The sequence below is a fragment of the Muscardinus avellanarius genome, assembly GCF_963383645.1.
Source record: "Muscardinus avellanarius genome assembly, chromosome: 16".
NCBI lineage: Eukaryota > Metazoa > Chordata > Mammalia > Rodentia > Gliridae > Muscardinus > Muscardinus avellanarius.
Window position 1 is genome coordinate 38,727,400 of NC_137802.1, and position 27,282 is coordinate 38,754,681.

A 27,282-nucleotide genomic window follows, 5' to 3' on the forward strand; every position below is an offset into this window, starting at 1 on the left:
GTGTCGGTACTAAGTTTCAGTTTCTCAGCAGTCTACTCAGCTTCCTTTATGTCCTCTTGGTCTGAAGCACTAGAGATGTCATCATCTGTTTGTTCTCCAGAGAAATAGAGCATGGAAGCATGTGTCTTGTGAGTTATGGTGATAGTGCAGGGCCCCTGGGCCCATGGCTCCCCATCCACCTGCATCGGCATCATCGAACACTTCAAAATCAGCTGATATTGGGAAACAGAAATTAGAAAAGAGTCAGTTTCAAGAAAGTTCAGAAGGTCTTTCTTACTAATATCACCTGTGGTCCCTTAACTCTTTTACATTTCACTTTTAGAAATCTATTTTTTTTTTTTTTTGTGGTACTGGGGATGGAACTCAGGGGCATTCTACCTCTGAGCCCCACCCCCAGACCTATTTTATTTTTTATTTTTTCCTTCTTTCCCTCTCTCCCTTCCTTCCTTCCTTTTTTTGTGGTACTAGGGGTGGAACCCAGGGGCTTTTCTATCTTCGGGCTATACTCCCAGACCTATTTTATACTCTATTTGGAAATAGGGTGTCACTAAGTTGCTGAGAGCCTCACTAAGTAGCTGAGGCTGGCTTTGAACCTGTGCGATCCTCCTGTCTCAGCCTCCTAAGTGCTAGGATTACAAGCGTGCGCCACCATGCCCCAGCTATTATTCTTTATTTTGAACCAAGGTTTTACTAAGTTGCAGAAGGCCTCACTAAGTAGCTGAGGCTCTCCGTGAACCACAATCCTCCTGTCTCAGCCTCCCAAATGTTAGGATTACAAGCATCTGCCATTATACCCACCTAGAAAACTAATCTTAATATATCTTTTCTTTTTTTTTGGTGGTGGTACTGGTGATAGAACCCAAGGGCATTTTACCTCTGAACTATACTTCCAGCCCTATTGTTTTTGTTGTACTGGGGATTGAACCCAAGGGCATTCACCTCCCAGCTACACCCCCAGCCCTAGTTTTTATTCTTTATTTTGAAACAGGGTCTTACTAAGTTGCAGAGGGCCTTACCAAGTAGCCAAGGCTGGCCACAAACCTGTTATCCGCCTGTCTCAGCCTCCCAAGTGCTGAGATTACAAGCATGTGCCACCAAGCCAGGGTTTGCCGGCTCTATTTTATTCTTCGAAACAAGGTCTAAGTTACTGCACACTGGCCTTGAACCTGTGATCCTCTTGTCTCAGCCTCCCAAGTACTGGGATTAAAGTGTGCCGTTATACCCCTGCCCGCGTGAATTTATCTTTATTCATGGATTGCTAAGGGATTCTTTTTCAGTGGGTGTTTTATTTAACTGGATTGAGGGCCATGTTTCCTATTTCTTCTTCATCCACTCAAGCCCCTGGTGTAGGGTGACCAAAAGCAGGCAAACTTTCCTCTACAGATAAATGGCTTTCAAACAGACTGCAACACATGAGCCTGTTATAACACTGCTTCACCTACCCGCACTGTGTGTGCTTGTCCTATTCGAAAAGGGTTTGCCAGTTTCACTTGAATCTGAGCACAGTGGAAAGACCCATATACTCCAACAACTTCTAGTAAACCATCATCATGCCTAACCATGGAAAAAGAAAATATGGATTATACGATGTAATAAAATAAAATCATCCACGCAAGGGCATTACTTTTTTAATATAGGTGGGCTATCAACTTATGAAACGTAAATACTATTGAGGTAAACAGAAGAAAAAATCTGAGGGAAACGTGAACATCTACAAAAAACAGGAGTGCTTTAAAGAAACTGCCATAAAGCAGACTGTAAAAATACCCACCTGGCTAGAGGGTAAGTCTCGTCTCCCATCCCTTCCCACAGCCTGCAGCCGCCGCCCCAGTAGCCAATGTTCAGAACGATGATGCCTTCCAAGTTAGGCAGCTCCACTTGCTCGCCATCCAGTTCTAGCTTTAAAGAAACACAAGCAGTTGGTTACTGCAGGGCCCACGTTTTCCACACATACCCACTTAGAATTCGCACCCATATTCACGCACAAGTCAAAGACATGAGAGATGCACGTTTCAGGAAGACTTTCTGCCTCTCACTGGAGACAGCCTGGCTCTTGCACCTCTGCAGTTGAGTTGTTTTTATCAAGACATCAGTGATGTCCTTTTGTTCAACCTCACCGTTCTTCCTGGGCCTGATCTAACTCAGCTTCCATGGAACTGGACATGGATAAGCCCGGCCCGCCTGCCCTCCCTCCCTGCCTCCCTTCTGTCCCATAGGTGGAAGCGCTCCTTTGCTTGCTGGGGACCGCAGACTGTGTAGATGGTCTCCGTGGATGTTCCTCCTCCCTGCTGGGAGTTCCACATCCTGCCTCACGTGCAGGGCTTTCCTCATAGCTGTCAACCACCCTTCTCATACTGCAGATTCTGGGGGGAAGCAGCGGTTCCATGCTTTTAATTGCTACCTCCATGCTGATAGTTTTATTTTTTGTGGTACTGGGGACTGAACCCAGAAGCATCTGAGCTACATCCCCAGCCCGATTTTATCTCTTATTTGGAAATAGGGTCTCACTAGGTTGATGAGTCTCACTACCTGCTAAGGCTGTCCTCGAACCTGTGATCCTCCAATCTCAGCCTCCTAAGTACTGGGATTACAGGCATGTGCCACCATACCCAGCAACAGTTTTAGTTTGCTGGCCCAGTAAAGTAAGCTGGGCCAAATCCATATATTGAACTGCCTATAAAACTTTTTTTTCCCCCAGTACTGGGGATGGAACCCAGGTGGATTCTAACTCCAAGTGATACCCCCAGACCTATTTTTTATTCTTTATTTTTTGAAATAGGGTCTCACTGAGTTGCAAAGGGCCTCACTAAGTGGCTGAGGCTGTGTGTGAACAGCAGTCCTGTCTCAGCCTCCTGAATGCTGGGATTACAAGTGTACACCATTCTACAAAACACTTCTATTGACTGCTATCTAAGACTCCAATGCACAAAACAGTCCAAAACTTCTCAGCAAATTGTTCCCCCTCCCTAACTTAATTCCTAGGAAGAAGCAACACAACTCCTCACTCTCCACCAAGCCAAAAACCTGGGTGTTATCTTGGACCTCTTTATAATCTACATTCAACCCATCTGCAACAGGTAATGCTAGTTCTATCACTCTCAACAGTACCTAAGCTCAGAATCAGCCTCTTCTCTCTCACGCACAAGTGGCCTGTCTGCCTTAGCGTCACTCTCCTCTCCCCACCCCTCACGGAGAAGCTGTCCTGACACTTCTTATGACAAAATCTAAGTTCCTTCATAGGCCAATGTGGCCTCGGCTGCGGCCTCATCCACTTCTCCACCTGGATCTGGCCACTTCCCTCTACCTCTGGGCTGTTTACACACTCTGTTCTTGGCCTAAAACAATCTTTCCCTCCATCACCACTTTGCTAACTCTCCTTTAATTTTCAGATTATGGCTTGTGACTTCTTTTAGAGAGACTTTTTGTTTCTGTCGCTTTCTGTATAAAGTCTCTGCAGCTGCTGGGTAATCTGTTGCTCTTACTTCTATAAGACTGTGTACTTTTATTTATTCCTCTAAGAGTGCGTATTTTTCATTTGCAATGTAATAAGTATCTTCTTCTCCTCCCTATACTGTAAACTTAAGACAACGGGATTCATCACTGGAATCTCCAAGACCTACCACAGTACCTGGCATTTTGTAGGTGGCTTCACAAACAACTTTTGTATAAGCCGAGCGTGGTGGTGCACACTTGCAATCCCAGCATATGGGAGGTGGAGACAGGAGGATCGCGCAGGTTCGAAGCCAGCCTCAGCTACTTAGTGAGGCCCTTTGCAACTCAGTGAGACCCTGTTTCAAAATAAAGAATAAAAAAATAGGGCTGAGGGTGTCACTCGGAGGTAGAATGACTCTGGGTTCCATCCCTAGTACTACAAAACAAACAAACAAACAAAAAACAAAACCTAACAACTTTTGTACAAATTAAACATCAAAGTGTTATCTTATATGCTTCACTATCCCCATACTCTCAAAGCTCAGAAAAAAAGACATGATAAAGCAGCACAAAGCCCTTTTTATGGAGACCCTTCTATTCTTCCTACTGCAGAGCTCTCCCTAAGTGTCTGCCATGGCAGCAGCTCTCCCAGGCTGCACCAGACTCCTTGTGCCCTGCTCGCTTTACTCACTCGTTTCCCAAGAGGTTTATCATCCTTTTCCTTTTTACTTACTTTATTTATGTTTTTGATGTTGTGTTTTTTTTATTAATTTTTTTTGTTGTTGTACTGGGGATGGAACCCAGGGGCATTCTACCTCTGAGATAGAGATACAACCCTCAGCCCTATTTTTTAATTCTTTATTTTGAAACAGTGTCTGACTAGGCCTTGAACCTGTGATCCTCCTGTCTCAGCCTCCCAAGTGCTGGCGGGCAGCATGCACCGTACCTGCTTTAGTTCTCTCTTTTGTGCAACGGGACTGTAAGAACCCCCTTTACATGTGCTGTGGGAATTTAGAGGGAGGATGTGTATAAAGCACTTAGCACACTGCATGGTACACAAATAAATAGTTGGTATATGTTAGCAAAATATGTTAACAGAAAATCCAATATTTCTATTAAAAATATTCCTAATACAGAAAACACTTAAAACTTTAGCTTACCTCAACTTTTTTATTCAAATCTTTACATTCTTGAACTAAACAATCTTTGGTTCCATAGAATAAATAAACAGCCTATAAAAGAGCGGGCAAAAATCATGACGTTAAAACAATCTTGCAAATGTTGGCAATACTGAGAAAAAAGACATTGTACCAAAGCCCCCTGCTCTGCCTGCTGAATGGTGTTTCCTTAGAACAGACTGGACACTGACAGACAGAGGGACCACCAAAGACGTTTCTGGTATGCAGCCCTCTTAGTATCCTTTTCAGTATAGTTCTATTAATCCTATTATGCTACTCATGGTTTAAGAGTTCCAGGGCAGCTGTGACACAAGAGAGAAAGGTTAATTATTCCTCTCTATTTATTATTTTATATTTATTTTTTTGGTGGTATGGGGCATGGAACTCAGGTTACATTCCCAGACCTATTTTATACTTTATTTGGAAACAGGGTCTCACTAAGTTGCTGTGAGCCTCACTTAGTAGCTGAGGCTGGCTTTGAACCTGTGAGATCCTCTTGTCTCAGCCTCCCAAGTGCTGGGATTACAAGCGTGCGCCACCACGCCCGGTTTATTCCTCTCTTTAAAAGGTGACAATAAAGGCTGTTACTTCTTTTGTGGCACTGGGGATTGAACCTAGGGTAGTGCTACCTCTGAGCTACACTCCCAGCCTGATTTTATTTCTTATTTTGAAGAAGAGCCTCATTAAGTTGCAGAGGGTGTCATTGAGTTGCTGAGGTTGGCCTTGAACCTTCAATCCTCTACTTAGCCTCCAAAATTCTGGGATTACAAGCATACGCCTCCATGCCTGGCTGGTGGTACTTTCTTCTGATTTATCAAAAATTTGCATTTTATAGAGAAATAATTGAAAGTTTTTTCTAGTATTTCAGATTACTTAAGAAAAGTACATATAAATCTAGCAAAAATTTAGTGGTCATTTTTGCATACACAAAGGTTGACAGAAGTATTGAAATGTTAAGTTCAAGCCAGGCGTGGTGGCTCACGCTTGTAATCCCAGCATTCGGGAGGCTGAGACCTGGAGGAACGCGGTTCGCGGACAGTCTCAGCTACTTAGTGAGGCCCTCTGCAACTCAGTGAGACCCTGTTTCAAAATAAAGAATAAAAAATAGCTTAGAGGTACAATGCACCTGGGTTCAATCCCCAGTACCAAACAAGCAAAAACCCAAACCAGGAAGCTATTTTAAAATTTGAAATAATTGTAAAACAAGATCAGGAATACAATTTTTACATTTTTAAAAATCATATCCTTTTTCTCAGTAATCAAAATTCCCTTAAAAAATCCCCATCAGAGAAATCGACTGTTCCAGAATGAGCGACAGCCACAGCTGAGCGCCTTGGGACATGAGCTGCACCTTTCCTGCCTCATTTTCCTTGCGGAGATTTTCTAAGCCAATAGTACAGACTGTTTTTGGAAATTACTTAACTAAAATTTTATTTTGTCTAAAATTGCTTTTCAATTTTAGTTGTCATTTTAGATAAACTATCATTAGTTTCCACGTAAGCAAAATATGTTGTAAAACATCCCAACTTCGAATTTAAAATAATTTGCTACAGTTAATGAAAGGATCTATACGAAACAGAACAGCAAATGTTCCTGTAAATTGGCTCAATCTGAATCTAAGAATATTAAATATAACTGAACTATTGATTTTTACTGTACCTTTGGTGATAAGCGGGAAATGTTATTTTATCCAACACACCTTATTAAGAATTCTGCTAGAAAACAGAGACGGTGCCTTCTCACGATGAGCATGAAAATTGAGAGCCATGAGAGCGTCGGGTCCAACAGAAAAATAGTTGTTCATTGTGAATTCCTGTGAGAAAGGGTGAGGGTCAGCAGCAGTTGATGCTGGCCTTCACATTTAAATATGTCCCGAAGTCTTTATGCTCTTTCAGACAACTGAGTATCTTCCATATTTATTTTTCACAGAGCTATTTTAGGCTTTCTGGTGAAGTTACCAGAAATAAAGCTTCAGTTCCAGGCTGATACCTACATTTAACTCTGAGCCGCACGTCCCATTTCTGTGTAATATGCCGTTTTGGAGCCTGTCACCTAGAAGGGCTGCTTCAAGCACACGCGCTTTTCGCTCCCGCGTCCCCACTGCGTGTGCTCTGTGCCTTCTCTGCAACTGCCAGGCTCTTCGCTTCTACCATCTCAGCTCAGGTTCCTGGGACTCCCTTTTTTTTACTTTCCAATCCAGGCTGGACCCCTCAACCCAAACCCAGCTCTATTCTAATACCTGAGCGATTAGCCCAAACTTCCAGCTTCTTCTTCAATATTCTACAGATGTTGGGTTGAGATACCCCAAACCCACTCATTTTCTGTCTATTATACTTGAAACTTCCTACTTCCTATTTTTCTTTTTTTGCAGTACTGGGGGTGAAACCCAGGGGCATTCTATCTCGGAGTGACACTTCCGGCCCTATTTTTAATTCTTTAATTTGAAACAGGGTCTCACTGAGTTGCAAAGCGCCTCACTAAGTAGCTGAGACTGTCTATGAACCACAATCCTTCTGTATCAGCCTTCCAAATGCTGGGATTACAAGTGTGCACCACCACGCCTGGCTAGAAAACTTCCTATTTTTTTTTTTTTTTTTGGTGGTACTGGGGATGGAACCCAGGGGCCCTTTACCTCTGGGCTACACTCCCAGACCTATTTTTTTTTTAATATTTTATTTGGAAACAGGGTCTTTTAAGCCAGCTGAATATGGCTTCGAACCTGCGCGATCCTCCTGTCTCAGCCTCCCAAGTGCAAGGATTACAAGTGTGCGCCACCACGCCCAGCTGAAAACTTCCTATTTTTACCTTTTTTGTTTTTTTGTGGTACTGGGAATGGGACCCAGAAGCATTCAACCTCCAAGTTACACCCCAACCCTATTTTTTGTTTTTTATTTTGAAACAGAGTCTCACTGAGTATAAAGGGCCTCACTAAGTAGCTGAGGCTGTCGCGAACCACGATCCTCCTGACTCAGCCTCCCAAATGCTGGGATTAGAAGTGTGCGCTAAACTGGGAGTGGTGGTGCACGCTTGTAATCCCCGCGCTTGGGAGGCAGAAACAGGAGGATCGCACAGGTTTGAAGCCAGCCTCAGCTACTTAGTGAGGCTCTCAGCAACTTAGTGAGACCCTATTTCCAAATAAAATATAAAATAGGTCTGGGGGTATAGCCCAGAGGTAGAAAGCCTCTGGGTTCCACCCCAAGTGTCACAAAAACAAACAAAAAAAAACCCCCAAACAGATCTATTATCCCTGTACTATCTGCTATTTGCTAAGTCTTTTGGTCCTTTCTCTGTTGATCTAAATTGTATCTACCTCTTAAGGACCCACTCTCACATCACTCCCTCTAGTCTTCCCTGCTTGCTTGGTCAAGGCAGAGCTAAGTGCACTTACACCCTGTTCTCTCCCACAGCAGGTTCTGCAGTACAGAGAGGTGGGCATGGGGCTCTCTCTTCTGTTTCACTCCGCTCTCAAGATAAGCGTCAGCGCTGTGTACCCTACCTAAACGCCATCTCATGCAACGGAGGCATGCTGCGACTGTTTGCTAAAACTTTTCACAACTCAAGCACTAAAAACATACCTTGAGTTTTCTTAATTTGTAGTATCCTTTATTTGTCACCTGAACCTTCCACCTAAAACAAAGAAATAAAAAACAATCAGTATGTTTTGCCTAAAATCCTATATTCTGGTTGTCAGAATATAGGTCCTTGGTATATGCCAGCTATAGCCTTTTCTACTAAAATAGCATTTGAGCAAGTAACTATATCTAAGTATGCAAATTTTGAGAAATTATTCAGCATAATTTATGACTTTGAAACACATACATATCTATATCTATGTATAAGTACAACTAATATAGTCATATATATATATGCACACACATATTGTGTGTGTGTTTGTATGTGGTGCTAGGGATGGAACCCAGGGGCATTCTACCTTCAAGCTATACCTCCAACCTGATTTTATTCTTTATTTTGAAACAAGGTTTCATCAAGTTGCAGAGGGCCTAAGTAGCTGAGGCTGTCCATGAACCTGGATCCTCCTGTCTCAGTCTCCCAAATACTGAGATTATAAGCGTGTGCCACCACACCTGGCTGTCTTTCATATTTAAGTAACACTGAACTTAAAAAATATATTTTTGTGGTACTGGGGATTGAATCCAGGAATGCTCTACTAATGGCTACCCCCCCCCCCCCCCCCAATTTTTGGAACTGGGGATTGAAGCCAATTCAAGAATACCTCCAAGCTATTCTTTCAGCCTTCTTTTTTAATTTTTTGAAACAGGGTCTCATTAAGTTGCTCTTTTTAATTTTTATTTTTTCTTTTGAGACTGGGTCTTGCTAATTTGCCCAGGGTGGCTTTCAATTTGCAATATTCCTGCCTTAGCCTCCTGAGTAGCTGGGATTACAGGCGTGAGCCATAACATCCAACTTATATTTAACTTTATAGCTATAAGAAGTCTTCATTTACAAACCAAATAACATACCAGAGGTAAAGAAATATACTTTTAGGCAAAGTATTACTTACCGATCTAGTTTAATTCTATCTGCTTCCATTACGTTTCTTAAGACCTGTGCAACGGGGATTTCTCCAGCATAACCTGTACCCCAGCCCAGTGTATTGGATAGATCATTGCCTGTTCCCAGAGGCAACACTGCAACCTGGGGAATGTATTTTTCTTGTCCCTAGAATATGGAAGATAGATTTCAGATTTTCTTTTTAGACTATTTATAGCATAATCATATTTTATAAAATTTAAGTACCAAAGCAGTCAAGATAGAAATGTAGTAACTGTAGGTTGTGCTGACTCCTTAATCATAATACCCTATGCTTACCTAGTTGAACTGGCAATGTCTAAGGAGTTCAGGGCCTGTTACATACTGGGCAAGTGCTCTATCACTGAGCCACATCCCCAGTTCTTCTTCTTCTTTTTTTTTTTGTGTGTGTGGTACTAGGGATGGAACCCAGGGCCATTCTACCCCTGAGCTACACCCCCCAGTCCTATTTTTTATTCTTTATTTTGAAACAGGGTCTCACTGAGTTGCAGAGGGCCTCATTAAGTAGTAGCTGAGGCCGTGAACCGCAATCCTCCGGTCTCAGCCTCCCAAATGCTGAGATTTCAAGTGTGTGTCACCATGCCCGGCCACTTATAGCAGTTCTAAAGAGATATACCTTAATCTTCATTTCATCAACTGCATCCAGGACCCAGCCCACAGTCCCATCCCCTCCACACACGAGGACTCGGGCTGAATGATAGGGAAGAAGAGTACAAAGTTGTAGGGCTTTGATAGGGGGAGTCTTAGTTACATCAAAAACCTAGAAATGAAAGAACAAGAAAAATTATTTTTATGCAACACTGGTCTTCATCTGAAAGGATGACTTCCTTGCAGATTAGTAGAGATACAGCTAAATACAACACTGGCTGCTGTGTATTTATCTTTAACAATGTGCCAAACCACTTCACTGTGGCTCATCTCCCATGCTGACCCTGCAAAGCGGGGGTCAGTTTTGTTCATTGACCAGGAAACAAGGCACAAGGAAGTTCAATCTTTTTCCTGTAATTGTGCAGGTAAATAAATGCTAAAGTATAAATTCAAACTCAAGAGTCTCTATCACACTGCCTAGTTTCTCTTCAAATAAAACTATAATTTGTGAATAAGTGTACCTTAAACTAGTATTTTATTTTTTTTTGCGGTATTGGGGATAGAACCCAGGAGTGTTCTTCCTCTGAGCTATATCCTCAGCCTGATTTTTTATATTGAAACAGGGTCTCACTGAGTTCCAAAGGGCCTCACTAAGTAGCTTAGGCTGTCCGCGAACCACGATCCTCCTGTCTCAGCCTCCCAAGATTATAAGCGTGCGTGTGCCATCAGGTCTGGCATTTAAACTAGTATTTTATACTTCTTTTTTTTTTTTATGTTGGTTCTGGGGATTAAACCCAGGGCCTCCTCACACATTGTAGGTAAGTGCCCTACCACTGAGACATACCCCAGCCCTATACTGTTTAAAAAAACAAAACAAGCCAGGCGTGGTGGCACACACTTGTAATCCTAGCATTTGGAAGGCTGAGACTGGAGTATCGTGGTTCATGGACAGACTCAGCTACTTAGCGAGACCCTGTTTCAAATTAAAGAATAAAAAATAGGGCAGGGGGTATAGCTCGGAAGTTGAATGCCCCTGAGTTCTATCCCCAGACCTGCAAAAAATAAAAAATAAAATAAAATAAAATAAAAAGGTCCTTCAATGTTCCTCTACACTCACTCCCCATTTCTAGCCCCAGCCTCAGCCAGACAACAATCTACTCTCCATCTCCACTGATGTGCCTCTTCTAAACAGGTCATATAAGTAGAATCACACAATATGTGGTCATTTCTTTCTTTTGAGACAGGGTCTCACTAATCTGCTGAGGCTGGCTGCGAACCTACGATCCTCCTGTCTCAGCCTCCCAAACACTGGAACTACAAGCACATGCCATTCTATCTTTAATCTATACCCCAAGCCCTTTTTATTTTGAACAGTCTCGCAAGCTTGATGAAAATCTCACTACTTGCCTTGCTGTCCCCGAACCTGTGATTTTCCTGTCTCAGCCTCCCAAGTAATGCGATTAGGGGCATACGCCACCACGCCCGGCTAATGTAATGGTCTTGAAATTAATTTACTATGATATGTAATCTGCAGCTTTATATCACTGAGTAATCTGTTTTATGGATACATACGTTCTGCTTATCCACTCATTAACTGATGGACAGTTGAGTTGTTTCCACTTTTAGGCTATTATGAATAATTTGGTGTTCTAAACATTTGTATGCAAGTCTTTGTGGGACATATGTGTTCGTTTACCTTGGGTAGATTAATGGAACTGGGATTGCTAGGTGATAACGTGGTAAGGTTTTTGTTTTTCTACCTATTTGAATGGCTTGACCTCTTTGTAATTATTATTCTTTCCTATAACTAGGTGACTTGTAATTTAAGTCAATAATAATCATTCTGTTTTAGAAAAAAATGAAAAGATTAATAAAGAAAGGTGCTTCTTTAGTTACCTGGACTGGATTTAACAGGATCCTAAATTCTCCTAGCAGTCCTTCTCCCATGTTAGTTCCACTACGAGAGTTGGCCAGGATTATTAATGGGGTCCACTGCTTTCCAAACTTAGAGGCCAGCTAAAACATTAACACGAGGAAAAAGAATACAGTCTCTCAGAGAGGGTAAACAACATTTTTCATTCCTTAGTAACAACGGTGCTATACTTTGCTGAAATAAGAACAATGATACCAGTATAAGCAATACAATCTGAAAATCAAATAACTCTAAAAGAGGATAACTTTCCATTTAGTATTGAATTTTACTCCACGTTATTCAAGATAAACCACAGAGCAGGTGCTCTAATAATTAGGTTAAGAAGAAACTCACTAACATGGTGGGCCATTCCACTACAAAATCAGATTGGTACCAAGTTCCGGCTTAAACTGAGTTGAAAACTCTCTTAATAACTTTCAGCCATTGTTCTAATTTTGCTTCTAAAGCAACAAGAAATTATTCATTCTTCCATATCACTGCTGTGTTCAAACACCTGAAGTGTTGTATAGGTTAAGTGTTTCTTACCCAAAATATTTGGAACCAGAGCTGTCTCTGATTTTGGCATATTTAAAAAAGCATTTGTGATATCTTAGGGATAGGACACAAGTCTAAACATGAAACTCACTTATGTTGCATATATACCTCCTACACACAGCACAAAGGAAACTTTAGAAAATATTTTAGTATGCCTATGTTCTGACCATAATCCAGCATCACATGAAGTGTGGAAGTTTCTATTTGTGGCATCACGTTGGCACCCAAAAAATTTTGTATTAAATGTGCTCAACCTGTATCACTTATAAGTTTGTCCCCAGATAACATATTTAATACATTTTAAGTTCTTTAAATTATTTTTTGAATGGACGATTTTCTCTGATCTCTTGATATTATCTATTATCATTTTCTAGTATATTTTAATTTGTAAGTTTATTTTATAAATGGGGTGCTCAGAAATAGATTCACAAATATAGATTTGTCATAGCCAAGTCAAATAAAATTAATCCTTTTAATTTTTATTTTATTTTTTGTGGTACTGTGGATTGAACTCGGGCATTCTACCTCTGGGCTGCACCCCCAGCCCTATTTTTTTTTTTTTTTTTTTTTTGCGTGTCTGGGGATTGAACCCAGGGGCGTTCTACCTCTGAGCTATACCCCCTGCCCTATTTTTTATTCTTTATTTTGAAACAGGGCTTCACTAAGTTGCGGATGGCCTCACTAAGTAGCTGAGGCTGTCCGTGAACTGTGATTCTCTGGTCTCAGCCTCCAAATGCTGGGATTACAAGCGTGTGCCACCACACCTGGCCCCCTCAGCCCTATTTTATTCTTTCCTGCTTTCTTTATTTTTTTGCGGTACTGGGGATGAAACCCAGGGGCATTCTACCCACAAGCTACACACCTGGCCCATTTTTTTTTCTTTATTTTGAAACAGGGTCTGAGCTGCAAAGGGCCTCACTAAGTAGTAGGTGAGGCTGGCCTCGAACCGCAATCCTGCTATATCAGCCTCCCGAATGCTGGGATTACAAGCATGCACCACCACACCCAACTTCTTATTCTTTATTTTAAAACGGGGTTTCACTAAGTTGCAGAGGGCCTCACTAAAGTTGCTCAGGCTGGCGGTAAATCTATGATCCTCCTGTCTCAGCCTCCCAAGTACTGGGATTACAAGTGTGCACCACTACACCTGGCTAAAATTCATCCTTTTTATAATCTGTTTCTTTTCTCTTCCCCTCTCCTTGTAGATGTCAACATTAATAAAACTGTTCTTTTGTTTTACTTGGTGATTTTCACCTCTTATGATTTCAGATTGAATTCAGATAAATAAGGGCTTGTACATTTAACAAAATTTATCACAACCACCTTAAGGTTTAAAAATTGTAAAGTGTACCTTTCCTTGATGGAATATTGTCAAAAGAAACATTTAAGATATAATTCTTAGCCGGGCGTGGTGGCGCACGCTTGTAATCCCCACGCTTGGGAGGCAGAAACAGGAGGATCGCGCAGGTTCGAAGCCAGCCCCGCGTGCTGGCTTAGGAGACCCTGTTTCCAAATAAAAATGTAAAAATAGGTCTGGGAGTGTAGCCCGGAGATAGAAGGGCTTCCAGGAACCCCAGTACCACCAGAAAAAAAAAAAAAAAGATATAATTCTTAACTTAAAAGAACGATTTAATTGTAAAATAAAATAGCTCAGCCGGGCGTGGTGGCGCACGCCTGTAATCCCCGCGCTTGGGAGGCTGAGACAGGAGGATTGTACAGGTTCGAAGCCAGCCTCAGTTACTTAGTGAGGCTCTCAGCAACTTAGTGAGACTCTGTTTCCAAATAAAATATAAATAGGTCTGGGAATATAGCCCGGAGGTAGAAAGCCTCTGGGTTCCACCCCAGTACCACCAAAAAAAAAAAAAAAAAAAAAAAAGCTCAATTATTTTGGCATATTAGAAAACAAATGTTTTTTTTTTTTCTTTGAGGAGGTGCTAGAGATTGAGCCCAGGGGCATTCTACCTCTAAGTTACATCTCCAGCCCTATTTTTCATTCTTTACTTTGAAGCAGGGTCTCACTAAATTGTGGAAGGCCTCACTAAGTAGCTGAGGCTGGCCACGAACCTGTGATCCTCTTGTCTCAGCCTCCCAAATACTGGGATTACAAGCGTGTGCCACCATGCCCGGCAAATGTGTGAACTTTTATAATTATTCAAGAGATTTATCAATTTTCATGCATATAACATACATATGTACTACAAACCCTTGTCAACTTTAATATTTAGCATTATTTCTGGATTATAAATGTGAACTGTAAACTTGTCTCTAGAGACAAGATCAGCTTGTTTCCTCTAGAGACAACTGTATCTATGGGGATCTCTAGAGAGAGTTCCCGTGTATAAAGTTCAATATAGAAAAGTTCTTTAAGAGCTGGATATGGTGATGCATGCTAGTAATCCCAGTATTTGAGGCTAAGACAGGAGGAACACAAGTTTGAAGCCAGTTTCAGCAACTTAGTGAGCCCCTTAACAACTTAGTGAGAGCCTGTTTTGAAATAAAAAATAAAGTAGGGCTGGGAGTGTAGTTCAGAGGTAGACTGTCTCTGGGTTCAATCTCCCCCCAAAAAATGGGAAAAATTGCTAAAAGATTTTCTCTTTTAAAATCCATGAATGGGGGTTTTTCCCTCTCGGGGACCCCCTCCCCTTTTGGGGAGCTTTTCTCTCTCTCGCAGGTCGTGTTAGCCTTGAGAGAAGGTGGAGTGCAATGACGGCATTTGGCCTGGGCTACTCTCGGGTAGTGACCTGAAGGTCTCTGCTGGACATCAAGGCTGACCAGGGCCCGTAGGGGTGACCTGCTCCTCTTTTCCGGCAGATCGTGTAGACTCTGAAAGAAAGCCGCCTGTAATTGAAGGCATTTGGCTTGGGCTACTCCCAAGTAATGTCCTGAAGGCAGCGGCTGGACACTAGGGACCTGACAGCCCGAGAGGTATTCTGCTACTTTCCCTATTCCTTTCTGGCAGATCGCGTGGACTCTGGAAGAAAGCCGCCTGTAACTGAAGGCATTCGGCTTGGGCTACTCCCAAGTAATGTCCTGAAGACAGCTGCTGGACCCCAAAGTTCCAACAGCCCCTTTGGGGTGTTCATCAATCTTCACTTATTCCCTGCTGCTTCCAATAAACCATTTACTCCCCTTCAAAAAAAAAAAAAAAAAAAAAAATCCATGAATGTTCAGGCACTGTGGCGCATGCCTTTAATTCCAGAAGTTGGGAGGCTGAGACAGGATTGCAGGTTTGAGGACAGCCTGTACAATTAATGAGACTCTCATTAATCTAGTGAGACCTTATTAAAAAAAAAAAAGAAAATATGGAAAATATGGCTGGGGTATAACTCGTAGGTAGAATGCCCTGGGTTCAACCCCCAGTGCAAAAAAAAAAAAAAAAAATTAGTACAACATTTCCAATCTCCATCTCAAGAGCCAAAGTTCATGACACATTCCTAAGAATTGGGTATGGTTTTATAGTTTAAACCACAATGGCATTTTATATCCCTTCTTGATCTTTTAATTTTATTCCTGACCCTGATTCTTCTCACGCATACAAGAATCAACTATTTCCCGTAATGACTAAAATAACTTTGTAGAAATCAATTACATATGAAAAACATTAGTTACCACTTCATAATCTGTTTTTTTGTCTTTACGCATCTGGTTAATGGAAGTTAAGTAACTTGGAGGGATGATGAGGTTTCTGAATTCTCCAAAATCACACTTTTCATTCTTTAGGCTACTTTTCATGCATTCATCATGGACTGTTTTCTGACACCAAATGCACCTGGGGAAAGAAGAAATAAAAGCATTAACTGATTTAAAACCATACCTTACTAATCTATAAATAAATTTTTTGTCAAAAAACCTTAAACAATAATCTCATCACTACCAAGCAAAAATAAAAGATATGTAGCTATATCTGCATTGGGAAAATAGAGATATAAGGTGTGAACAAATCTGGCAGTTTAACAGTGGTACTGTGTTTGTGTGTTCATGCATGCGCGGTACTGGGGATTAGACCGTGGCATTCTACCTCTGAGCTATACCCCCCAGCCATATTCTATTTTTTTTGTGGTACTGGGGGTAGAACCTAGGGGCTTTTCTATTTCTGGGCTATATTCCCAGACCTATTTTATACTTTATTTGGAAACAGGATCTCACTAAGTTGCTGAGAGCCTCACTAAGTAGCTGAGGCTGGCTTCGAACCTGTGCAATCGATCCTCCTGTCTCAGCCTCCCGAGTGCTGGGATCACAAGCGTGCGCCACCACGCCCGGCTCTAGCCATAAGTTATTTTTATTTTGAAACAGGCTTTTGAAATAGGTTGATAAGTCTTACTACGTCCCGAGTCTGTCCTTCTGCCTGTGATCTTTATGTCTTAGACTCTCAAGTGCTGGGATTTATAGGTGTATGCCACCATACCTGGCTCTTAGTTCTAATTTATAACATGGCAAATATCAACAGATATAATTCATGCAAACAAAAGCCGATCCGGAACACTTGCTGTATCCATCAGTCATTTGCACTGTGGCTGAAACAGGTCCAGGAGGTTTACATTACAGTCCTTGTAGCCTAAATGTGCCCCTGACTGCGTACTGAAGACACCTCAGGTCTAAGTTGACAATCTCTGCACTTGTAAATTTAAGTAAAATCGTCTAATTCTTTCTGGCAGTTGATAAACAAAAAGTTATATGTTTGCTTTTGAAATACAGATAGAAGAACATGTGCATCTGGTATCAATGTGTACAATGGTAGGGAGCATGCTGGCAATGTCTGGGGTTTCAAATACTAATCTGTTAAGTATTTAATCCACTCACAGAGGCGGTAGATCTGCCTGGGCAGACAAAAACAGGTCACTGGAGAGGAATGTTTACAACAAGTAACAGAGGACAAGCGCTTTCTTCCCATTGCTAGCTCTTGGCTTTCTGTTATAAGGGTGTTTTTTTCAGATCTTCAGATTTATCAAATAAAATATTGCTGATACCCAAGATTCATTTTTACCGCTAAAAATAGTTATATGCATAATCTGTCAAAAAGAAATTGCACAGTAACATCTGCCAATACTTGCTTTTCAATTGAGCTTACAATAGATGGACGCAGCTGAAGACAGATACTTCCAACACTTGGCTTACCATTAACCTCAAAATAGTATACTACGTGTATTCTCTGCAATCACCACTAGAACATTTATTTATGGAAGACAGCACTACTCTGTTTTTTTTTTTTTTTTTTTGTTGTTGTTTTTTTGCGGGTCTGGGGATGGAACCCAGGGGCATTCGACCTCCAAGCTAGACCTCCTGCCTTATTTTTTATTCTTGATTTTGAAACAGGGTCTCACGAAGTTGTGGAGGGCCTCACTAAGTAGCTGACTGTCGCGAACTGGGATCCTCCTGCCTCAGCCTCCTGAATGCTGGTATTACAAGTGTGCGCCACCACACCCGGCTTCAGCATAACTCTTATCATGAACTTTTATTTTTTTAACTGGGGATTGAATCCAGCAGCATTCTACCTCTGAGCTATTCCCCCAGTCCTATTTTTATTCTTTGTTTTGAAAAAGGTTTTACTAAACTGTAGAGGGCCTAAGTAGCTGAGGGTGGCCTCAAATCTCCAATCCTTTTGTCTGAGCCTCCCAAGTACTGGGATTTCAATATAAACCATGATGCCTGGTTTATATTGTTTTGAAACAGGGTCTCAATAGGTTCCCGAGAGCCTCACTATGTTGCTGAGTCTCTAAACATTGCTGAGGCTGGCCTTAAATCTTCAATCCTTCTGTCTCAGCCTCTCAAGTACTGGGATTACAGGTGTGCACCACCATGCCCATCATCACGAACCTTTAAATTGGGTAAAACTAAAGATACTCCTCTGCCTAACTTCTGGGAATTTGCAACTGGGCAGGTAACCAGACCCTGTACATAGATTATACAGATATGCCTAAGAGAGGGCACACTTTTTTTTGGTGAGTGTGGTACTGGAGGTGAAACCCTGGGGCATTCTACTTCTAAGGTACACCCTGGCCCGTTCTGTGCTGGCCTTGAATCTCTGATCCTCTGGTCAGCCTCCCAAGCAGAGGAGGGGACACATTCTATGGAGTCAAATGGTTTTCCACTCAGAAGGTGCTAATCTTATATCAGGAAACTAATACTGAAAGAAAGAAAAGCAGAACCTAGCACAGGATGGTGGCTTCCTGAAAGAGGATCATGCTCTAAAAATAGGGTTTTATTGTTCAGAGTATTCTGAGAGGATGCTCACTGAATTATTTCACAATGTTTTCCTCTAAGAAGAAAAGCAGTACTAAGGAATAGAAAGAACTTCTTTTTTTTTTTTTTTTTTTTTTTTTTTTGCGGTACTGGGGATTGAACCCAGGGGCATGGCATTCTGCCTCTGAGCTACACCTCCAGCCCTATTTTTTATTCTTTATTTCTTTATTTTTATTTATTTTTTGGTGGTACTGGGGGTGGAACCCAGAGGCTTTCTACCTCCGGGCTATACTCCCAGACCTATTTTTTTAATATTTTATTTGAAAACAGGGTCTCACTAAGTTGCTGAAAGCCTCACTAAGTTGCTGAAAGCCTCACTAAGTAGCTGAGGCTGGCTTCGAACCTGTGTGATCCTCCTGTCTCAGCCTCCCAAGCGCAGGGATTACAAGTGTGCGCCACCATGCCCAGCTTTATTCTTTATTTTGAAACAGGGTCTCAGTAAGTTGCGGAGGGCCTCAATTAGCAGCTGAAGCTGTCTGTGAACCTGTAATCATTCAGTCTCCCAAGTACTGGGATTACATGCGTATACCACCATGCTAGGCTTAAATGATGTCATATTTAAGTATTTTTTGCCAGATGTGGTGGTGCATGCTTGTAATCCCAGTACATGGGGAGGCTGAGACAGGAGGATTGCAGGTTTGAGGATAGCCTAGCCTTGCAAAGTAGTGAAAGTCTCATCAACCTAATGAGACCATTTCAAAAAAAAGAAGAAAAAAAAAAAAAGGTTTAGGACACAGCTCGGAGGTAGAATCCTGGGCTCAACCCCCCAGTTCCACAAACATAGACAAATATAGACTTTTTTTTTGCCATTTCCAAATTAGATATTCATCTTAAAGTTATTTTTCCCCAGAACCCTAGCCCTTATATGATTCATAAAATAAGTTTCTATTCCCACTGATTTGTGACACATTTATCATTTATCAGTTTCTGATTAATTTCTGAAAAGAAAAAAAAAATTCTTTTTGGGTGCTGAGAATCAAATCCAGGGTCCCACATATGCTAGGCAAGCACTCTAATACTGAGTACATCCTCAGTCTAGAAATTTTTTTTTTTGTGTGTGTGGTACTGAGGATTGAACCCAGGGGCATTTTACCTCTGGGCTGCAATTCTAGTCCTATTTTTGATTCTTTATTTTTTATGGTACTAGGGATGGAAACCAGGGGCATTCTACCTCTAGGCTATACCCCCAGTCCTATTTTTTATTCTTTATTTTGAAACAGGGTCTCACTGACTTGCGGAGGTCCTCACTAAGCACCTGAGGCTGGCTGTGAACTGCGACCCTCCTGTCTCAGCCTCCCAAGTGCTGAAATTACCAGTGTGCGCCACCACGCCCGGCTATTCTTTATTTTGAATAAGTTAACTAAGTTTCAGAGGGCCTGACTAGGTAGCTGAGGCTGGTTACAAACCTGCAATCTTCCTGTCTCAGCTTCCCAAGTACTGGGATTACAAGTGTGTGCCAACATGCCCAGCTCCAGGAAAAAAAATTTTGGGGGGGGTTTGGGGATGAAACCCAGGGGCATTTGACCTCCGAGCTACACCCCTGACCTATTTTTTATTCTTTATTTTGAAACAGGGTCTCACTAAGTTGCAGAGGGCCTCACTAAGTAGCTGAGGCTGTCTGCGAACCGCGATCCTATGGTCTCAGCCTCCCTAATGCTGGGATTACAAGCGTGTGCCACCACGCCTGGCTAGGAAAGATTTTTTTAAACAAGATAATAGTTACTGGCCTTTGCTCTGTAAAGGTAAAGGCAAAATGCATACCAGTTATTCAGTATTAAATTTTTCCTTAGAGATATAATTTTAAAACTTGAAACTTATTCTCATTACTTACTTTGTAATTAGTATTTTGCTTAGCCTAGATTTCAAAGCCAACAGGAAAATACAAATATAAGAATATCTTATTGAGGAGTGGTGGCACGTGCCTGTAATAACAGTACTTGGGAAGCTGAGACAGGAGGATTGTTGGTTCAAGAACAGCTTCAGCAACTTGGCGAGACTCTGAGCAGTTTAGCCAGACCCTATTTCTTTTCTTTCTTTCTTTTTTTTTGGTGGTACTGGGGGTGGAACCCAGAGGCCTTCTACCTCCGGGCTACACTCCCAGACCTATTTTATATTTTTATTTGAAAACAGGGTCTCACTAAGTTGCTGAGAGCCTCACTAAGTAGCTGAGGCTGGCTTCGAAACTGTGCGGTCCTCCTGTCTCAGCCTCCCAAGAGCGGGGATTACAAGCGTGCGCCACCATGCCCGGTTAGTCAGACCCTATTTCAAAGTAAAAAATAAAATAGGGCTGGGATGTAGTTCAAAGGTAGAATGCTTGAGTCAATTCAGTAAAAACAAACACACACACACAAACACCCCTTTATATTTTAGTTTCCGCATCATGACACTGGGTAATTACTTATGTTCATTTTTCCTTTTATTTTGAAAATTTCAAAATTCCAGAGAGATAAAAGTATAGCAAAATGCATACCCTAAACTCACCCTTCATTCTAATCCTTTTTTGCCCTCTCCCTTTCTATGGTGCTGAGAATCTAATACAGCGCCTATAGAACACTAGGCAAGTGCTTTACTACTGACCTCACCCTATTCTTAACTAACATTTCTCCTACAGTAAGCCTTGCTCTCCTCTTCCTCTCTCCCTCCTTTTTTTTTTTTTTTTTTTTTTTTTGCGGGTCTGGAGATAGAACCCAGGGGCATTCTAACTCTGAGCTACACCCCCTGCCCTATTTTTCATTCTTTATTTTGAAACAGGGTCTCACTGAGTTGCAGAGGGCCTCACTAAGTAGCTGAGGCTGTCTGTGAACCATGATCCTCAGGTCTCAGCCACCTGAATTTTGGGATGACAAGCGTGCGCCACCACGCCCGGCTTTCTCCCTTCCTTTTTAATTATTGTTATTGGGGATCGATCCTAAGGTCATTTAAACTCTGAGCTATACCCCAGACTTGTTTTATTTTTTATTTTGAAACAGTCTTGGGCTCTTCCTGAGTTGCTGAGACTGGCCATGAATCTGTGATCCTTCAGTCTCAGCCTTCCAAGTACTGAGATTATAGGTGTGTGCCTCCAAGCCTGGCTTTGTGTTTGTTTATTTGTTTGTTTGTTTATTTATTTATTTTACTAGGGATGGAACCTAGTGGCATTTTACCTCTGAGCAACCCCAGCCTATTTATTTATTTATTTGTTTGTTTATTTATTTATTTATTTGTGGTACTAGGATGGAACCCAGAGGCATTCTACCTTGGAGCTATATCCTCAGCTCTCTTTTTTTTATTATTTATTTTGAAACAGGTCTCACTAAGTAGCTGATGCTGGCCTTGAACCTGTGATCCTCTTGTCTCAGCCTCCCAAGTATTGGGATTACAAACATGGGATACCACACCCAGCTTGCTTTATTTTAAAAAAGAGTTTAGTGAGGAAAAAAATATGCTGGCAACAATGGGTATTATTTTCTCTAAAAATAACTACTTACTCATAGTAGCTCTCTTTAGTATCCTGGAGGAGGCAGCTGAGTCATATGACGTTGAGATGGTCATTTATGAGTTTCATACAAGAACAGGGTTGGGCAAACTACACCACCTGATCTCATGAAGAGTTTCAGAGGAATCAGCTATGCTTGTTTACTTAGGTGTTGGCTGGTTTTAGACTAGGTAGAATTAAGTAAGTACAAAAAACAAATGCTTCCCAAAGTCTAAAATATTTACTTTTGGCTCCTTACTTTTGGCTCTGCTTGAGAAGATAATTTGGTATTGCTCATTTTTTTTGATAATTAATTATACAAACATACACCAACAGAACATGGAAATATAAAATTTAAGCCAGGAGTGGTGGCACATACTTGTAATCCCAGCGTTTGGGAGGCTGAAACAGGAGGATCATGGTTCGAGAACAGCCTCAGCTACTTAGTGAGGCCCTTTGCAACTCAGTGAGACCCTATTTCAAAATAAAGAATAAAAAAAGGGCTGAGGGTGTAGCTCAGAGGTAGAATGCCCCTGGGTTCCATCCTTGGTAACACACACACACACACACACACACACACACACACACACACACACAGGAATAAAGGAATATAAAATTTAAAATCAAAGCTGAGACTACAAGTGGCCAATGTAATTATACAAGCCAGAAGTTTTGTTTTACTAATCATAGTACCTGGGGGGAAAAGAAAGGGAATAATGAAAAAAACCTTCTAAAATAAAAGAGCACCAAATTCCTTTTCTCTTACTGAAAGACAAAATATTTCAATGAACAAAGTTTTACTTAATAAATATGATGACTATGTAAATATAACCTATTTTTCTGTTTTTGGTGGTACTGGGGGTGGAACCCAGAGGCTTTTTACCTCTGGGCTATACTCCCAGACCTTTTTTTATATTTTATTTGGAAACAGGGTCTCACTAAGTTGCTGAGAGCCTCATTCAGTAGCTGAGGCTGGCTTTGAACCTGTGCGATCCTCCGGTCTCAGCCTCCCAAGCGCGGGGATTACAAGCGTGCCCCACCACGCCCGGCTTGTAAATATAACCTAATGACCAATTTGGTCAGAAGGAAAGTGAGAACACAAAGAATAGGGAGAACTAAAGGAGTGACAAGAACCAAGGCACCAAAATACACTGTAGTGTGGAGTACAAGCAGGAACACAAAAAGAGAAAAAAATCTGCGAGGAGAAGAGACTTAAACAACGTTGGGCATAAAACGCCCAGTAAGTATAAAGACCCAAAGAGTATACATTAAAGGGTCTGCCAGTTATACTGCAGAGTTGGACAGACTGCAGGCTTTAAAATCGGTCACCAAGCCAGGCATGGTGGCATACACTTGTAATCCCAGTACTTGGGCGGTCGAGACAGGAGGATCACAGGTTTGAGAACAGCCTCAGCCACGTAGCAAGGCCCTTTGCAACTTAGTGAGACTGTTAAAAAAAAAAAAGGATTGGGGGGGTCGCTCAGAGGTAGAAGTCCCTTGGTTTAATCCCTACTAACACACACACACACACACACACACACACACACACACACACACACACTAGCTATTCTGCTATTTCTCCCTTTGAAATGGCTGGTTTTGACCAGTGTTGAGTTCCCTAACTACTCTAAGTATGTGAAGCAGACAGAGAAGAGGCCTTAAACACGTTGGATAAAATCTAGACGGGGACAGTCTGGCTTGTGTTCAAAGGCTCTAAACAGTGATGATTTGTTTCTCATCTCTACAGAAGGTCAGAGCAGACTGTAATCCCACATAAAATTATTAGTAAAATAATTCAGTTCAGAACATTGTAGAATACACAGAACTCAGGACACTACCCTTTCTTCCTGGGAATAATACTTCCTAAATTATAGAGAGACCATTTCTACCATGGGTGAGGGGTGCAGCATGTTGGGAACAAATTGTCCAGTAACCCCTAAGAATAAGCTAATTAGAAGGAGAGCTATTATTACAAACAAATTCATTGTGCTTATCAGGACACAATACTAGATTGTGTCCTAATAGAGGCTGTGTGTGTGTGTGTGTGTGTGTGTGTGTGTGTGTGTGTGTGTGTACTGGGGACTGAGTCCAGGGATTTGCACATGCTAGGCAAGCACTCAACACTGAGCTACAACCCCAGCCCTTGTATTTATTTCATTTTGAGACAAGATCTTGCTAGCTTCAAACATTCATTTTCTTTCTTTCTTTCTTTCTTTCTTTCTTTCTTTCTTTCTTTCTTTCTTTCTTTCTTTCTTTCGTGGTACTGGGGGTGGATCCCAGAGGCTTTCTACCTCCAGGCTATACTCCCAGACCCATTTTATATTTTTTTATTTGGAAACAGGGTCTCACTAAGTTGCTGAGAGCCTCACTAAGTAGCTGAGGCTGGCTTCGAACCTGCGCAATCCTCCTGTCTCAGCCTCCCAAGCGTGGGGATTACAAGCGTGCGCCACCATGCCCGGTGAGCTTCAAACATTCAATCCTCCTGCCTCAGCTTCCTGGGTAGGTGAGATTATAGGTGTGAGCCACAGCACCTGACTCATGTGTTAAAAGACACAAACATGGCAGTGGTTCTCCAATTTTAGAATTTACCTGCAGGGTCTGTTAAAGCAAAGGTTGCTGATTCCCAACCCAAGCTTCTGATTCAGTGCATCTGGGTGGGGCTAGGGAAGCCAGAGAGAAAACAGAGGATGCCGAGGTAAATGAGAATTTCAGAGAAACAAATACTTTTGTGTTGTAAGCTCCAAGTATTATATTTTTATTTGCTAAATCTGGCAACCCTAGAATTTGCATTTCTAACAGATTTTGAAGGAGTGCTGATGCTGTGGTCTAAAGATCTTATTTTGAGAACCCCTGAGATACAGGACATTATGTCATCACCAAGAAGGAAAAATTGAGCTGGGTGTGGTGGCACACACTTGTAATCCCAGTACTTGGGAGGCTGAGACAGGAGGATCGAAGGTTCATGGCCAGCCTCAGCTTCTTAGTGAGGTCCTCCACAACTCTGTGAGACCCTGTTTCATAATAAGGAATAAAAAATAGGACTGAAGCCGGGCGTGGTGGCGCACGCTTGTAATCCCAGTATTTGGGAGGCTGAGACTGGAGGATCGTGGTTCGCGGACAGCCTCAGCCACTAAGTGAGGCTCTCTGCAACTCAGTGAGACCCGGTTTCAAAATAAAGAATAAAAAAAATAGGGCAGGGGGTGTAGCTCGGAGGTTGAATGCCCCTGGGTCCCATCCCCAGACCTGCAAAAAAAAAAAAAAAAAAAAAAAAAGGACTGGGGATGTAGCTCAGAGGTAGAATGCTTCTGGGTTCAATCCCTAATACCACCAAAATAAAGAAAAATAAAATTGGGAGAGATGAAAATAAGTAAACCAGGAAAGGGTTCCTGGAGGAAAGAACAGGAGGCCTAATTTTGAACACAGAGAAGGGAAGGAAATAAAATAATATTCAATTCATTATGAGGTTTTTTTTTTTTTTTTTTGCGGTACTGAGGATGGAACCCAGGGGCATCCTACTTATGAGCTACATCCCCAGCCTGATTTTTTTTTTTTTTTATTCTTTATTTTGAAACCAGGTCTCACTGAGTTGCAAAGGGCCTCACTAAGTAGCTGAGGCTGTCCTTGAACCGTGATTACAAGCCCGGCAATGAGATTTATTTAAAGTCACTGGTAACTTGGTACTCACTGATAAGGACAAAAGACATATGGACATCTACATTTTAAAGATATGTATACAAATAAAAATGGTTACAAAACTCTAAGATGTCTTATTTCGAAACTTTCCTAAGTCTAAATCTGATAATTAAAGTAAGATTTAAAAACAGGTACTGACATAATAGTGCCTATGCTAATGTTAAAAAAAAGGATTTTTCTGCAAAAAATTAAAAAGTTGCTTCCTATCTAGTCCTGGCTTTCTATTTTAGTTCTTATGTTCACAGGCTTTTTTATTTGTCAGAAATAAGCCCATTACAATAAAGATGTCCAGACTTATAGCTCAGAGAAGGCCATGTGTGAGTATGTACTATTTTGGAAGTTAAGAAATCCTGGTGGCACCTTGTAATCCCAGTACTTGGGAGGCTGAGACAGGAGGATTGAAGCCAGCTTTGGCAATGCAGTGAGGCTCTCAGAAACCTAGTAAAACCCTGTTTCCAAATAAAGAAAAAAAATCGGGCTGGGGGCGTAGCTTGAAGGTATCTGCCTCTAGGTACAATCCCAGTACCAAAAGCCAGTCCTATTTTATACTTTAACTTCCTCACCTGTAAAATTAGTTAAAATAGATGATCTGCAAAGCAGCATTCTCTTCTATCTATCTCTAACACGAGCCAAGAACATCTTCATCTATTTCAGACAATGATCAACACAAATGTGTGGTCCAGTATGTATGTAGAGACCACTAAGATTCTCCTGGTTTAACCAACGTCACTTATCTCAGATGCCAAGCATCCTGAAAGACCATCTGTCAAAAGGAACATTCCTTTCAGTATTTCTTTGCGGGGGGGGGGGGTATATTTCACTATGGCACCAATAGCTACATTAGCAAAACATTTAAAGCTGGAACGACACTTGTTTTCGTGGCATAAAAACAAGGATATGGATATATATATATATTGTGTATGAGGAAAAGTTAATTTGACCATACTTCATTTTTCCCTGTGTAAAACAGGGAAGCCGCCAGTGGCCACGAAACAGGCAGCACTTAGAAACCCTCTGGATGGAAGTTAAAAGCCAAGTTTTAGAACCCCAAAGAGCAGGTTGTTGGCTGAGGAGCGGAGGCTCAGAGGCGTCATCCCAGCAAGACTAACTGCAGACCTGCCGGGTTTGCACAAAACCGGGAGTGTTTCTCGGTGAGCGGTTGAAGCCAGGTGCTGAGATCAAAGCAGGCCTCCAGCCCTCCCTCCCAGGCCATACCTGTAGTCGCAGAGCTTGGGCTGGCTGCCGCACTGCTGCCTGCAGACCACACAGTGAGTGCAGAGCGGCACGTTGCCGCGGATCCAGTGGTGGGGCATGGCGTCCGGGGCCCTGGCGTCGCCCTTAAGCATGATCTCCTTGCACGGGAAGCGCTTGTCGGCCTTCTTGAGGCAGCCCTCGTCCACGCGGAGCCCGCAGCAGTCGCAGAAGGCGCCCTGCAGGATGTGCTGCGCGCACACGCAGCAGTAGGTGGGCTGGCTGAACAGGTCGGTGTCGCGCCAGCCGTGCTTGCTCTTGCGGAAGATGTCCCTGCGGTGCAGCTGGCGGCGCGAGCGCTGCAGGCTACACCACAAGGTGACGACCACGGGCAGCAGCACGGAGCACAGCGTCCACAGGATCAGGTGGCCGTCGGCGAGGAGGCCCCGGGCGGGCGGCCCGGGCGCCGGCCGCCGCTCCGCTTCCAT

At 42.2% G+C, this 27,282-nt stretch overlaps 1 protein-coding gene across 2 annotated transcripts; it reads right to left on the bottom strand.

The window, feature by feature from the left end:
- Positions 1–32: 32 nt before the first annotated feature.
- DGKE (diacylglycerol kinase epsilon) lies at positions 33–27,282 on the bottom strand (the record flags this gene model as incomplete). Of its 2 annotated transcripts, none has more annotated exons than XM_080713715.1 (11): positions 33–212; positions 1,491–1,554; positions 1,772–1,899; positions 4,593–4,664; positions 6,310–6,423; positions 8,186–8,237; positions 9,133–9,290; positions 9,778–9,921; positions 11,646–11,765; positions 15,826–15,985; positions 26,819–27,282. In XM_080713715.1, 11 exons carry the CDS (start codon positions 27,280–27,282, stop codon positions 33–35), a joined length of 1,656 nt encoding a protein of 551 aa, XP_080569841.1. The 2 variants fall into 2 exon arrangements, with proteins under 2 accessions (XP_080569841.1, XP_080569840.1); XM_080713714.1 differs by having other exon boundaries at positions 1,443–1,554.